This window comes from Corvus cornix, chromosome 1 (genome assembly GCF_000738735.6).
Source record: "Corvus cornix cornix isolate S_Up_H32 chromosome 1, ASM73873v5, whole genome shotgun sequence".
NCBI lineage: Eukaryota > Metazoa > Chordata > Aves > Passeriformes > Corvidae > Corvus > Corvus cornix.
The window spans coordinates 68511777-68526602 of record NC_046332.1 but is presented as its reverse complement, the minus strand read 5'-3'; the positions used below and the strand labels follow the sequence as shown (position 1 = coordinate 68526602).

Sequence of the window (14826 nt, the reverse complement as noted above, 5' to 3'; positions counted from 1 at the left end):
GCAATGTGTGCTCACAGCCTAGAAAGCCAAATGTGTCCTGGGCTGCATCCAAAGCAGTGTGGCCAGCAGGGCGAGGGAGGGGATTCTGCCTCTCTGCTTTCGTGAGATTCCACCTGCAGTGCTGTACCCAGCTCTGGGGTCCCCAGAACAGGAAGGACATGGACCTGTTGGAGCAAATCCAGAGGAGGGCCACCAGGATGATTACAGGGATGGAACACCAGTCCTACAAGGAAAGGCTGAGAAAATTAGGGTTGTTCAACTTGGAAAAGGGAAGGCTTTGGGGTGACCTAATTGAGGCCTGTCCAGCATTTTATGATTCTATGATTTTTGAGCAGGTGCAAGTGAGAAAAGCAGATGTTGCTCCTGTTGTCTCATTGTCTAGACTGTATCCTTCTTCAACTAGAATTTTTAGGTGTGTTGCTTTCAGCCTGACAATTTGGCTGCCTCTGTTCTAGATAGCACAACTGTAAAGTAGATTTAAAACTGCACAGGAGCCCACCCTGGACAGATTCTGTAGAATATCTGTTGAGGGGGAAGCCTGTGAGAACAGGTAGTAGCTATTGGATCTGTCCTAGGTCCTGAACTGTATAGTCTCTCACTGACAATTTCAGCACTGGAATTGAGATTGTAGATGAAAAAGTTAATAGAGGATGCAAAACTGTGGAAGATTAGATATACCTAAGATTGTGATTGTTTAGCTTCAGAAAATCCCACTACCAAACCAGTAAGCAAAAATGTAAAACCAACAATGAATAAAAGGTACCTCATGAGAGGCTCTACACATTCTATAGAATTATAAAGTGATTGTGATTCAGAGGCTCTACACATTCTATAGAATTATAAAGTGATTGTGATTCAGAAGTAGCCATGTTATTGGAGTGTTTCAGATTTTTATTCCAAATTGTGAGAGATTCTTTTGTGTAGGAAACCTGAAGTAATTCTTGACCTTTTCTTTGTATTTCAGGTTTGTGGGACTTTTTTTTTTTTTTTCCCCCCACTTCCTTTTTTGTTTTTTTTTTTGGTCTTGTTTTCTGAGAAAGAAGGACCGGTTACTATGAGAGAATAGTGAAATTAGATGTTAGTGATGTAAATGAGTTATGGTTTAGGCTGAAGGAACTGAGACTGCTTAATTGTCAGAAGACTTCTTTATCCTCAGACTTGTAAAAAAATTCAAGCTAGTTATGGAAAAAGATAAAAATAAACTGATTTTTCTGTAATAAAGATATGAAAATAGCATTTAATTGCCATGAAGGCAATTTAGAAAAGGCTTCAAAAAGAGTTTTCTAGTAGGATTACATAGGACATGGTGGGAGTGTGATCATGGGCAGTGTTTAATATCTCTCTGGGGAAAGTACTTGTTGGGAATGCAGTGGGATTTGACTAGAATCATAGAATATGCTGCATTGGTAGGGACCCACATAGTGTCCACATCCTGGCCCTGCACGGGACTGTTTCCCAGAGTCACAGCATGTGCCTGAGGGCATTGTCCAAACACTCCTTGAACTGTCAGGCTTGGTGCTGTGACCACTTCCCTGGGGAGCCTGTTCAGTGCTCAACCACCCTTTTGGATGAAACACCTTTTCCTGATATCCAACCTATACCTCCCCTGGCTCATCTTCATGCCATTTCCTCGAGTCCTGTCACAAGATAGAAGAGATGTGTACCTGCCCCTCCTCTTCCCCTCATGAGGAAGTTGTAACTGCAGTGAGGTCTCCCCTCAGTCTCCTTCAGGCTGAAGAGACCAAGTGACTTCAGTTGCTCCTCATATGGCTTCCCTTCCAGACCCTTCACCGTCCTTGTGGCCCTCCTTCAGATGCTAACAGCTTAATGTCTTTTTTATATTGTAGTGCCCAAAACTGCCCCCAGCACTCGAGGTGAGGCCGCCCCAGTGCAGAGCAGAGTGGGACAGTCCCCTCCCTTGCCCAGCTGGCGATGCTGTGCCTGATGCACCCCAGGACAAGGTTGGCCCTCCTGACGGCCAGGGCACTGCTGACTCACATTCAGCCTGGCATTGACCAGGACCCTCAGTTCTATGATGGACCAGGAAATGGAAATGCTGACCTTTTGGGGTTCTTTCCAGATACTCTTTTTAGTGATTCTAGGGTACCTTCCATTTGACAAATTATGTTTTAGGTTTCCTGGTGGCATGCACAAGCTTTCTTTGAAAAAGTCTTGTTAAAGGTCCTGTACAGTGCCCATGTTGATTCATCTGACAGAGAAGCTCTTGATTGTTGAATGTAAGCCTGTTATTTGTCATGCCCTTCTTAGTGTACCTGTGGGTGTTGGTTATATCCAAGAAAGTGTGGATCAATTCAAGTGACTGGCTTGTCTTAATGCAGGCATATGTTTTAAGTGTGATAAAGTGGTTTTCATCCCTTATTCTCTTGTTAGCTTTGTGTACTGTTGTAGGTTTGATTATGCTAGTTCCCATAGAAGTTGCTCTTATGCCTGATTTTGATGTCTGTTTGCTGATCCAGATGGTGAACAGATGAAAAGCTCAGTATGTCTCTACTTGGAAGCATAATCAGAAGCATGGCATGACACCGGGAGAAATGCAAAACTTGGGATGAGAAAAAAATACAGTCTTTCCACAATGCAGAAGCATGTTTATTGTACAGTCAAATTTTACTTTGTTTTATAAACAAATGGTGAAGATCACAGAATAGTTGAGATTAGAAGGGACTTCCGGAGACTGTCTAGTGCTCAAAGTAGGAAAAACCAGAGCAGGTTGCTCTGAACATTGTCCAGTTGGATTTTCACTATCTTCAAGGAAGGAGAATGTGTAGTCTTTCAGGGCAACCTGTTCCAGTCTTTGACCATTCTTACAGTTCTTAGGTTTAATTGGAACTTCTTGTATTTATTTTTTTTTTCCTCCACCATCTCTTGGCCTGTCGCTGGATATTGCTTAGGAGAATGTTTCCATCACCTTTGCTCTCTCCCATCAGGTGGAGATGGAGATATTCACGTGGAGGATATTCCACTCCCTCCCTCCCAAGTTTTCATTTTTCCCTGCTAAACAATGTCTGCTTGCTTGGTTTCTCCTCGTATGACAGATCCTCCAGTTCTTTAAGCATCTCAGTGGCCTTTCTCAGGACTCACTCCAGTAAACAAGTGTCTCTTGTACTGGGGAGCCTCGGGCTGCTGTGGTATTCCAGATACGGTGTTGCAAGTTGTGTGTAGAGCGCGAGTCAGCTCCCTCAGCCTGCTGGCATCAGTGGACTCTTCTGTACCCCTTTCTCTCCAGGCAACTGCTGTATCCCATGGGTTCTTCAAAGCCAATTGATGAACCGGCCAAAGTCTGTTCTTATGAAGTCTAGGGTTGCGATCCGGCTTTTGTCTTGCTCCCTTCTTTCAGGTTCCTGAGCTTCACCTGCACTGTCATTGCATCCAGTAACATGATGATGTGATGAAAGACCCTCAAACTTGATGGTGACTACATGAGTGATAATAGCTTGCTGTTGTGGTCTCCTTGACAATATGAGCTTGGGATTTCACTTCGGGCTGTTCAGAAGCAAATGCTTCCTGCATCTTGTCCAACCAAGTTGATCACAATCACTGGCAGCAATAGTTCACCTAATGGAGGAAACAAAAGAATTATTTGATACCACAAACCTGATTGTTTCATTTTCAGTGTTTACTGAGTGGGTGGTGTCTCATAAGCAAATTTCCACAAGCTCTTGAATGCTTAAGCTAACTGTGTTGAGTAAGCACTTACGGAAACAGAGTAACAGAATATATTTGTCATTTGTCTGAACACAGCAATTCTTTGCTAGACCTATCCTGTCAACAGTATATTTCTTCCCAAAGATGTTTAGCCTTTGAACCAGAGCAAGCAAGTTTAGACACATACACTGAGTTAAAGCCACTTGGAAGTCTTAAAAAATTGCACATGTTAGCATGTGATTTACTAAATTCACTAATTTTTCAAAGGTGTACTCAAAGATTTAACAGCAGAACAGCTATGTCTAATGCTGTACTAACTACCATGGTCTTTGGTACCATGTTTCAGAAGCGAAGGTTTTAGGTCAGACAGCACTTAAATAACACTTCCGTTTTTCCTATTTTGCCTCAGCAGCAGAGACAGAACAATATTTTTTCCACTCATTAGACACACATTTAGTGTAATGTACAGTTTAGAAGAGTTTATGCAGGTGTTAACACATAATGTTAATCCATGTTGAGTAATTCAGTAACAGCATTGAGGGGAAGAACACACACTCAACCTATGAAGCTTCCTTCTCGGATTCAAGGTTATGAATTGCAGTTCAGGACTCTTGGCATCTTGAGGGAGGATGCTCTGTTTGCATTTCCCCATCTCTTTTAGTAGAGTAAGAGCAATAGTGTTGAGACAACTGGACAATGTCCCCCTAATAATGCATCATAGTCCAGTAGCTGATGCTACTTCTGGTTTGAGAAAAAATAAACAAATCATGCCTTTACTTCTACTACAGGTGCCACAAACCTGATTAGAAGTTGCAGTCATGTCATTTAACAGCTGTTTTACCTATTTTAAATTGTCGAGCAACTGGTTATTGCCCACCCTCCCCTTTCACCTCTTTTTTTTCCTGCCTTTGATTTGAGGCAATTATTTCATAATCCAGGGTTGAGCATTTTAGGTTTTTTACTTTATTCTCAACAGACTTTTCTGTAAAGGCTGTAATACCACCATTCACTCTTCCTTTATGTCCATTTGCCACAACAGTTTTTTGTCAAGGTATCTTTATGTTCTGTGCTCGTTTGACTTGCACTTCCTTTGTGGTCCAGTTCAAAACTTGGTCTCCAGTGCTATAATGTCTTGAAGCAGTTTGCAGAAAACCTGCCTGAGATTTGCTGATAATGAGTGTGTGTTTTCTGTGAACTAAATGGTACCAACAGCTGAGTTAGAAGTTGAAGGCTAAATGCCTTGTGCCAGCAGAAGCAGATTGTCAGCATAGAGTATCAAGACCTTTACCAAATGACAGCTAGCAGCAGTTTACAATTGTTAACCAGCAATATAATTAATAATTTAGCTAAAAAATCCAGCTGAGCCATATCAGATCTTGTTAATCTTAAGGCAATAAAAGAGTCGGGCTTGTAATTAACATGTGTGGTTTTCAACAGGAAATTACTCATAATCTGCTTAACATGTTTTCCATGAATATATTTGCTCATGTTTTATACTTTCTTTCTGAATATTAAAACATCTTGGCATTATGGTATATAATAGTAGAACTATGAACAATCATACATATCTTTGTTACATGCAGATACATTGTGAATATATTAGTGCTATGCATAGTAATGGCAGGTTGCTCAGAACTTTTTATAAAATTAGTGTGATGTGTGAAGAGGTATTTTCTAATTCTTAATTAATTGCTTACTTGTTCTGAAGTTTTGTTTGGATATGGAAGAAAGTATACTTCCCAACAAAAACATGGGGATTTCAGTATCCATGAGGTTTTATTTTTAGAAAATATAGGGAGATAATTGTGGATTCTTAATATGGCATTTCTCTCCCAAACTTTTTCCATGTAAAATTGTTCAAGCCCAAAACTTGCTGAAGATAAAGACTGCCACAGGGGAGCAGTCAGACTGTGCTGCTACTGTGCCGCATTAAAGCATCTTTAATGGTTGTTGTATGAATGAGGAAGATCTTAGCACCATCAGTAAACCCACTGCTGGTCTTTCCTGTTTGCTAATTGGAAAAAACATTGTCTAGGTGTCATGACAAATGAAGGTAATCTGCCAAATGGCAGCGGTTTTGTTACTATGGAAATGAGCCCAATCTTAGTTGGGGGAGGAGGGAAAAGGCTTAATTTGGGGGTTTTTCAGATGTGTTCGTAAACACAAAGAAATACTTGCAAAAATTACAGGGACTCGTCCAGTGAAATATTTACAAGATGAAAAAGTGTTTATAATGTTTGCGGACTGTAACAAATTTGGAGAGTTTTCAAGGATTTTGGCAAGATGGACTAAATTTGAAATGTCTTGGCAAATTGAATTAGTATCTTTTAAAACAAAAAGAAAAAAGCTGCACTTATCAAGTTGTCTGTGGTAAGTGCAAATCACACTGTGTTTAAAAGGCATAATTAACAGCACAGATAGATAAAGAGCGTTGGAAGCTCAGTTTTGAGGTTTGCAGGAAAATGTTTTCATGCTAGTCTGGGTTAAATAGGTCTGCTATGCCATATTGCTGTGAAGCTGACAAGTAATACCTGGAATGCAGTTAGCAGTGTGACCTTGAAGGCATATGAAACATTTCTTTTTCCTCTTCCTAACAGCAAATAACAAGTATTGTTTTCAGTTTTGCTCAGTGTGGTTTATGTGCAGTATGGACTGAAAGAGCCCAGAAGATACTTTTATCAGGACTTTTAAACTGAAAGTTAGGGTGCAAGTTTCATAAAAGGTCGTGGGGTCCAGAGCAGAAGATTGAGTGGCTACAGAATGGGAGGGGCTGCACTGTTCTTCTTGACAGCAGAACAAGAATTAACTGTATTAAATGCTAATAAGGAAGAAAAACTTGTCAAATTAAAGAAAAATTAAATAGTGAGCTGGACTATGGAGTTTGATTGTTGAAATTTGGACAGTAAAGGTTACATGAAGGTTTTTTTTATCTGCTTCTTAAATAGCTTATATACTGTTACATATTGCAACTTTACTGTTGGGGGAAACCTTGAGCAGTCATCTCCATTCTCTTTGTAAGCTTTAACTTACTGGGGATGGTGGGGGAATTCACCCTCACTGCTCACTGAATCACTTCTCTTAACTCCAGGATAATGGTGTTTGTTCCTTATATGAGAAGTGGTGAGCTGATTTATTTCTGCAGGAAGTGTTTAAGGAGTATACCTTCCTCTTAATATAGGTCAAGAGGGGAAAAGTGGTGAAATTTCTAGGAGGCAGCTTTCTTGGCATACTCTGCAGGAATTCTTTGTTTGAGCTTGTATTCTCACTGCTGGCTGTTGGTCGGGCTTCTGTTTTTCCAGCTTTTAACTGCTGGACCATGAGGCTTCTGCGTTCTTGCAGTCTGAATGCTGGGCAGGACAGTGACCACTATGCTTTTAGAACCTCAAAACTTTTGTTTAGAACAAAGTTGTTTGAATAAAATATTAAGATTCTTCTGATTCTCAGTCTGTTACTGAAAATGCAACTTCCCACTGCCTGAGACTTTCAGATGTAATAGTTCTATTTTTCAACTAATCTGCACTGTAAGCTATTTGAGTGAACTTTAAGTGGTACAGAGGAATGTTAGTAGTTGTTGCTTGAAGTCCTATGTAAGATGAGCTGTATGCTGCACAGCTAACATATGCCTTTTTTCTTTTTTTTAGAGGATTTATAAACTGAAAAAACAGTAGGTTAAGAAACATGCATTTCAGAGTAATCTCGGTGATGGTGACAGAACAAGTGTATGCGCATATGGTGTCTTTTTTTTTCTGGGTAGTAATATGGAGGAGCAAAACTGTGGTAGGAATGAGGTGTGGGCAGAAGAGGATTAAAAGAGCTTAGAGAAGTGTGTGTTAGCTAGATCTGTAATGTAAAGGGATGGACATTAAGTCTATAAAGTGAGGGTGGGAAAAGTCCAAACAAAAGGTAAAGAAGCTGCAGTTTCTTCCATCAACTGAATTTTCTGCCAAATTACATATTTTTAAAGCTTACTTTTTGTCTTGGAAGGCTTGAATCTTTGTGTGGTAAAGACTTCACAAAGCAATGTTCCTTACTAACAGGTTATTTTACTGAGAATTGTCAATAATTCTTGCTTCTAGCATTGCTGTGGCACTACCCGACTTGTAACAGAAACAGTAGGGTAAACCAGTAGAAAACTTAGGGGCTTCTTTCTGTCCTAGCATATAATCTGCTTAAATTGATGAGAGTAAAGGCCCATAATTCAGTGGAACATAAGGAAAGCATAACTTTTAAGTGCTTTGTATTCTGATTTATATTCTGAAATTCTACCTGTGATTGTTCCCTTTGCCTAGGAGAAAAAAGTTTGAGTGCTTCTGACATTTGTTCCCTCTGTGCTTTTTACCATGGGGTATGGAAGAAAGTTTACTCATATTGTTTTCATTGCTTTTCTTCTCTTTTTCAGAAGTAAGAAACTTTTTAGCAAGAAAAAATTGAAAAGAAAACAGAAGACGAAATTGAAAGTAAAAACACGCAACAAGGTAGGTCTGTAACTAACCCAACAAAGTTCTGACTCAAAAATGACAGTAACTTCAGTTGAGAGAAATACAGGAAAACACAAGTGTGAGTAACAATTTGTTTATTTAGAGGAGTTAATAGTAGACCAGTATTGTCTGTTTACTGTATCCTACATGACTGTTAACCTTATTCAACTTCTTTTGCTACTAATGTTCAACAGAAAATAATATGAGCAGTGTTTTTAGTTCTTCAGTTCCTAAATCCTAAGTGTAGCTAAACATATTTGTCTTAGGGGTAAAATTTGAGATCTGTGTCTAGCCAACAGTTAGAGACTGCTGCTGCAAAGATTTGTCTGTATCAGCTAAAGGAGAAAGGGAGCATTCTGAGGACTCCAAAGTTACCTCTGAAAATTTCTCCATAATGGAAAGCGTAATAGATGATACCTAAGTGTTTCTGTTAATGTTTTCTCCCCATGTAACCCCTTCCTTCCATCACTTTAAATGCATGGGAACCATAAAGTGAACTTTAGAAAAATGTTTGCATGTCCACTCTTTAGAGAGAATAAATTTATGCAGAAGCAATGCTATTTTAAAATACTGTTGTGCTGCATTCTTTCTCTATTGGAAGCTATTATTTCTCTATTTAAGCTAGAGTCTTACTGCTGGCATGAAGGCTTGTAGTCAGTAAAGAGAAAGCTCATTTTTGGAATGGTTCTGAAGGACAGAACCACTAAAATATCCAGTGAAAACACTTTATAGTCAGTTGAACGTCCTTGTAATACAAATTCACTGTAGAACCACTTGGCCATCTTATCCCTATTTGCCAAACCTCATGTAGTTTACTGTATCTCAAGACAGACGTCTTTGGGAGGGTGAAGCAAACCCTCTATCTATTCATTTGGTATTGACTTTTTGGAGACTTACCAGATTATTCTGCTTATCTCAAGTAGTGCAGCTTCAGACTATGGTATAGAAAGAGCTTATCTTCATTTCTGTTCTTAGCACTGTACAGCAAAATATTTGTGGTCCAAACTGAATTTCTCAGCTCTTCCTTGAGTTGCTATGATATTAGAAGTTTTAGCCCTGTCCTCTTCATGACTTTTTCAGACCCACTGTCAACAAAGAAAACCAAGTTAGAAATTTGAAGAAATTTAGCAGAACGTAGTTAGTCTGTGGGTTCTATTTGGTGACAGAAACTTGTGCTTTTAAAATAAGGTGACTCTTCGGCTTTGATCATTGTTACTGTATAAGGGGACCCTTGTCTCTGTGGGTGGTGGGACCCTAGTTTTACTGCCAGGTAAGAAGCTAAATACGGAATGGCTGTTCACAAGCTTAACAGTCAGATGTGGTTCTTAGATTCAGTTGCATTGGATAGATGGAGTTGCAGGATCCTTGGGCCAAGACAATGTGAACGTACTAAAGGCTAATGCTTGTGAGTAGTTATACATATGACACTAACTGATAATCTCCTTGCCTCATCCCTATGGAAGGCTGTTCTCAAGATTTTTCTTGGGTTTAAGTCAGTTTCTACTTGAAGCATTGAGATTTACATCTTTGAAAATCATAATGGGTTTTGCATGTCTCTTACTGATGCCATTGTTCTCAATGGTCTTTGAGGCAGACCACGTTGGTCTTCATTCTGAGTGACTGAAAGGCACTCCAGCTTATTTCTGCATGATAGAAAAACTGTGTATTTCCTGAAAAATGTAGCTGAAAAAGAAAGATAAAACCAGCTTCATATCTTGAGGTTATGAAACTGACAAAGTTGAGGTAGTTTTGTTTTTGGTTTGTTATGGTAGGGTGGTTTTGGTTTTTTTTTATATACTTTTCAACGCCATCCCAATGCTTACCATGGCAGAATCATCACAGTGTTCATTTTTGTACTGGAGTGTCTGAAAATGGATGTGTCTATTGTCAGGAAAATGTGAGCTTCCATTTGGAAGCTTTAAAATAGAGCAGATAGAAGAATCTTTCACTATTGGACATTCTGAGCAGTTGAGTTTGTGTGCATCAGTTTGTTTTTGGAAGAAACAGGGTCTTCTAGTCTGAACAGAGATGGAAGCTTTCTCTTAAAATACTTAGTGGACTCAGAGAGGGCCTTAAATCAAGAATAAGATGAAAGAACCCAAAAGTTTGTTATTTATATACTATGCTTACTTACAAACATGATTGAGTAATGGAAGAGGAAAGAACTTTAGAAAATAAGTAATTGTTGAGCAATTGGAAGAAAATTATTTCCACTATTTAAGCATTAAATATTAGAACATTTTAGGTATAAAACTAATTGGTGTTTAACACAGCCTAGAAGTTTGAGCCTAATTCTGTTTCTAAGCTGGGTCATGCTATGATCACTGGTATTTGAACTATTACTAATTTTTGGGTTTGTGGCTTAGTATCCTTTTTTTTAGATGGAGGTATAAAAGTTTTCCATGTGGTGCAGTGTATTTTGGCTTTAGAAATTCAGTGCTGACATAAGTGACTTTTATATAGAAAACAAGTATCTGATTATTAGACATGGGTGTAGCACCTTGGATTCCAGTGCCTACCTGCCTCCTCCCCTTTTTGTTTTTTCTTTTGGCAAAAAATATCACCAGGAAATTGTAAGGCTGCGAGACTTTTCTCAACTCTAAAATATTGCTGCTAACCCCCCTCTCCACTTTAGACACCCTGGATTTTTTCCCCCTTTACTGTTACCTCATGCAAGTGCTGTTTAGGACACTTGGATTGAGAGAGACTAGACAGAAACGACAGTTCACCATCTTCTGTTTTCATAATCTGATTTGAAGAATACTGAAAAATTGGGGTCCACCAAACACTTGAAATCAGTGGCATCCACCTGTTGAGTTTATGCAGAGGTTTCAAACTATGACTTTTATAGCTTTATACAAATGGAAGGAATAAAACTTTTAAGGGGGGAGGTTGATGTAGCAGACAAATTTATTGTAAGCTAATGAATAGATGTATAAAACAGATTGACCAGGATGAATATTGTCTCATTAAAAACACATGTAGCTTCTCAAATAATTTGGCATTGTTTTCAATAGCTTTTGTATTATTTGGTCTTTCAACCTCAAGAGCGCATCCCTTTCTAAGAGATCTTTTGACTGCCCGAAGAATTTGGTGAGCTTCTCTTCTCAGTGTTACACATGGATTAGATCAGGTGGTTATTATAACCTGACACATCTTTAACAGCAGATCAATTTTCCTCTCCTAGATTATCGTCTATTTCCATCATATTTAAGAATAAACCACTACTATAGTCATCTGATTCAAGTGGAAGAAAACAAATAGGTCAGAAAATAAGCTAGGTATGGGTTTGATCTTTAGGGAAAAGAGTTTCTTTGTGTGAGACAAGTGTAAAGGAGACCAGAAGATTTTGGTTTTTCCCACTCCTTTCCTTGTGTGTCCTGGAACATTGCAAAAGGCTAACTGAGAAAAGTAATTAGGAGTAGGTTGCTCTTATCTTTTGAACTAAACTGGTGCTGTTTACCCTCTCCTACATAATTCATTCTTCCATTTAGCAGGGACTATGTGTTTACAAGGACAAGCCACACATCAGGCTGGGGGCATCTGCACTTTGTTCTCCTCTCATAAGTTAGCGTCGCATCTTTTAGAAAATAAAAAGTAACACACAAGAAATAAAATCGTCATGTATTAAAACTGTGGTCACCAATGCTGGATATTTAAGTTTTACAATGTATGTTTCACCATGTATCTTGATTTAAGAAGATAAGATGTTTAATTTGATGTTACCAAGTGAAACAGCAAAGGTGAAGATTCAGAATGTCCCACTTTGTTACAGCTCATACTAAATCAAAAAGCGTAATTCTATTTTCCAGTCTATAGGCTCTCTTCTTTTTGAAAGCAGTAGCAGTTTCATTTTCCAAGAAACCAGATGATTTGAGAGAAAAGCTAGTATAGAAGCTATCATCTCATCTTCTACTTAGACACTCTGGAAGCTGAGTTTGTAGTCATACTTAATGAGCACTTTGGATTGCAATATTCCAGTAGCAATTAAGAACAGGACATTCAGAGGCGGAGAAAGTGATTGTTGCTCTTCCCCTTATTCACAAGTGTCATGTGAATCTTTGTACTCTTAACACCATGAAAACGAGCTATAAGGCATTGTTTCTGTCTGAAATAATGTGTGTATAGCTCAAGAGCAGTCTGTTTGGATTATTAATAATTCTAGATCTGTGCAAAATTAATAAATTGCTTTACTGAGTTCTTAGAAGTTGATTAACATTTTGGTTTAATGTTCTACTGTTTTTCTTGGCAATGTAGTAGTATTTTGTGCCAACAAGAAATGCAGTTATCATTAAGAGAATTGTAAGTTAAAATAGACTTTATTAGTTTGATAAAAGAATTACTATGTGGGGTTCTGTAGGTACAGGTATTGGTTAGATTTTCTTACTGATCCACTCTACCTCAAAATCTGAGAGTCAGCAGCAAGATTGTACAGGTGGTGTGATGAGTACTATCGGGGAAGTTTTTATGACTAGGTAGAAGGTTCTCCTTAGCTGCAGAAAAGTAAACTTGCAGGTGATGATGGGATGAACTTAAATCCCAGTTTTCTTACTTGTTCGGTGTATCTAACCTCAGTGAAGTTAGGAATCTATTGTCTGGAAAGGAAAAACACTTGTTTCATATTGAAAAAAACTTCTGATGTCTGTTTTGAATACTTTCCTCTACCACCATTGAAGAAAAGAAAAAACAACAAAAAAAGCTGCTCACTGAATGAGTACTTGCATTAGAGAGACAAAGTTTTACTGTGTGGTTTTTTTTTTTGTCAGCTCCATTCTTGCCTTTTGTAAAGAAAATCTAAGAAAGTGATGTTTATACAACCTGCTTATATACATCCACTTTTGAACAGATGTTTGTTTTGAAGACCTAGCAACTCTAAGTATTATAGTTAAAGCCCCTTAGACTTGAGCAAATCTATCACAAATAAATCACGTCAGTGTTTTTTACCTTATGATGAAGTTTCTGGAGGATGTTGTGCTATACTGAAGTCTGGATAGGAGATTAGTGTATATAAGTATTGGTCATACATTGCTGTAGAAAAGCAAAACACTGAGCACAGAGAGAATGTTTAAAGTGCTTACTGGTTAATAGTTGTAAAGTACTGAGAACAAGGAGTTTATTTCTGAAAATTAGTCAGCTTGTTATTAATAGGGAAGAAAACATACATTGATTTTATCTACCACTGTAATGTCTAAAATTATCTGTGCTATTTTAACAGTTTGACCAGTTTGTTTCAAATGAGACTATATGAGCTACAGAACTTAGGTTCTTGTGGATCAAAGACTTAGGTGAGCTGACAAGAAAGAAATTGGAATGGAAACTCTTCACAGAAGTTAGAATTACAATAAGTGATATTAAGTAGATAAGTGAATCTCTATCTTCAGATAGAGATATTTCAGAGGCTCCAGATATTTTTCTCTTCCTGTAACTGTCAGTAAAAACTTCAGTAAACTAAGTTTACTAGATTTTAATCTGTGCGGTTCAACTGAGCTAGCTTTAAAGCTGCAAGCTTAAACTGTGTGTTTGCCTTAACAGGAACTGCAAAAACTCTTGGGGTAATGTGTATGGGTACTTAAGGTACAGAAGAGTTGCATCTTATAACAGTTTAGTTTTCTGGTGTCAATAAACTTCAAAGTATGTAGGACCTCATTATCAGTGGTGTCAATCCAAATTTATTTTGATACAATTTGATACTGGAATACCATGAGGTTGTACCTTGAGTTCTTGCACTGATTAATATAGTAGTATATTATAGCTTATGTTATATATATACAATATATAATATATATATAATATATATTTTAACAGGAGCTTTACTATTTCCAAGATACTAATATTGAACAAGGACTTTTCTGTCTTTTAATCCCTAATGGCGGAAGTTCCGTTGAGCTAAAGAAAAAAAAAACCCAAACTCAAGTAATGTATGTAGGGAACTTTTTCCAGCTTTTTTTTCCCCCTCCTTCATTACTTTTATATTTTTGTGCTTACTGGTAACACTGATGCAGGTGAGAAAAATTAACACACTGTCTGTGTTGGATAAAACAGGTTGTGTAGTAAAGCATTGCTTCTTAATGTTCTAGTTTGCAGTAACTGTACTAATAATGGAAAGAAAGGATAGGCAAATATATACCAGTACAGTCAGAGTAATATTATAGTCAAAAAAAGGAACATGTAAAATATGAAATATTTTGAAGTAATTTTGAATTTTTTTGTTATGTTTTGTAACATATAGTAGTAAAAGGTCTGACTTATAGTCTGGTGTTATTTCTGGTATTAATAAAAATGTATGTGCGGATAAAAATGGTTTTGATATACAAAATCGTGGCAAGCATATTGTAGAAAAATAAATTACCTCGTTAAAATTTTATCCAGTTCACTGGTTCTCAAATTTTTTTACCTCTCCTCTGCTAGTTTAATGTTCTCTTTCCCATCACTGCTCTCAGTGATCTGTTTCAAATCACTGTAGTATAATTCACTGTATGATTTTGGTCCAGATGAATGTGGCAATGCACAATATCTATACCCTGTAAATAAAAACAAAAGACAAAAAGCCTCCACTCTCTCTGCGCACCTCCTTCCCCTGTCCCTCAATAATACAAGAAACCAAAGTGACCTTGTCAAGTTAGTTATGACCCTGACTCTGTCTGATGTAATGATGCCCCAGATTTTGCCTTGCATGGTCAAGCAA

At 37.9% G+C, this 14826-nt stretch overlaps 1 protein-coding gene across 17 annotated transcripts in view; it reads left to right on the top strand.

Annotated features, from left to right (window-relative positions):
* Nucleotides 1–14826, top strand: part of MYCBP2 (MYC binding protein 2) — a 177415-nt gene that overhangs the window by 16591 nt on the left and 145998 nt on the right. For all 17 annotated transcript variants that reach the window (XM_039551478.1, XM_039551628.1, XM_039551040.1 and 14 more), the window contains exon 2: nt 8063–8138. In XM_039551478.1, coding sequence (XP_039407412.1) covers nt 8063–8138 — 76 coding nt within the window. The remainder of the gene's footprint in view (nt 1–8062; nt 8139–14826) is intronic.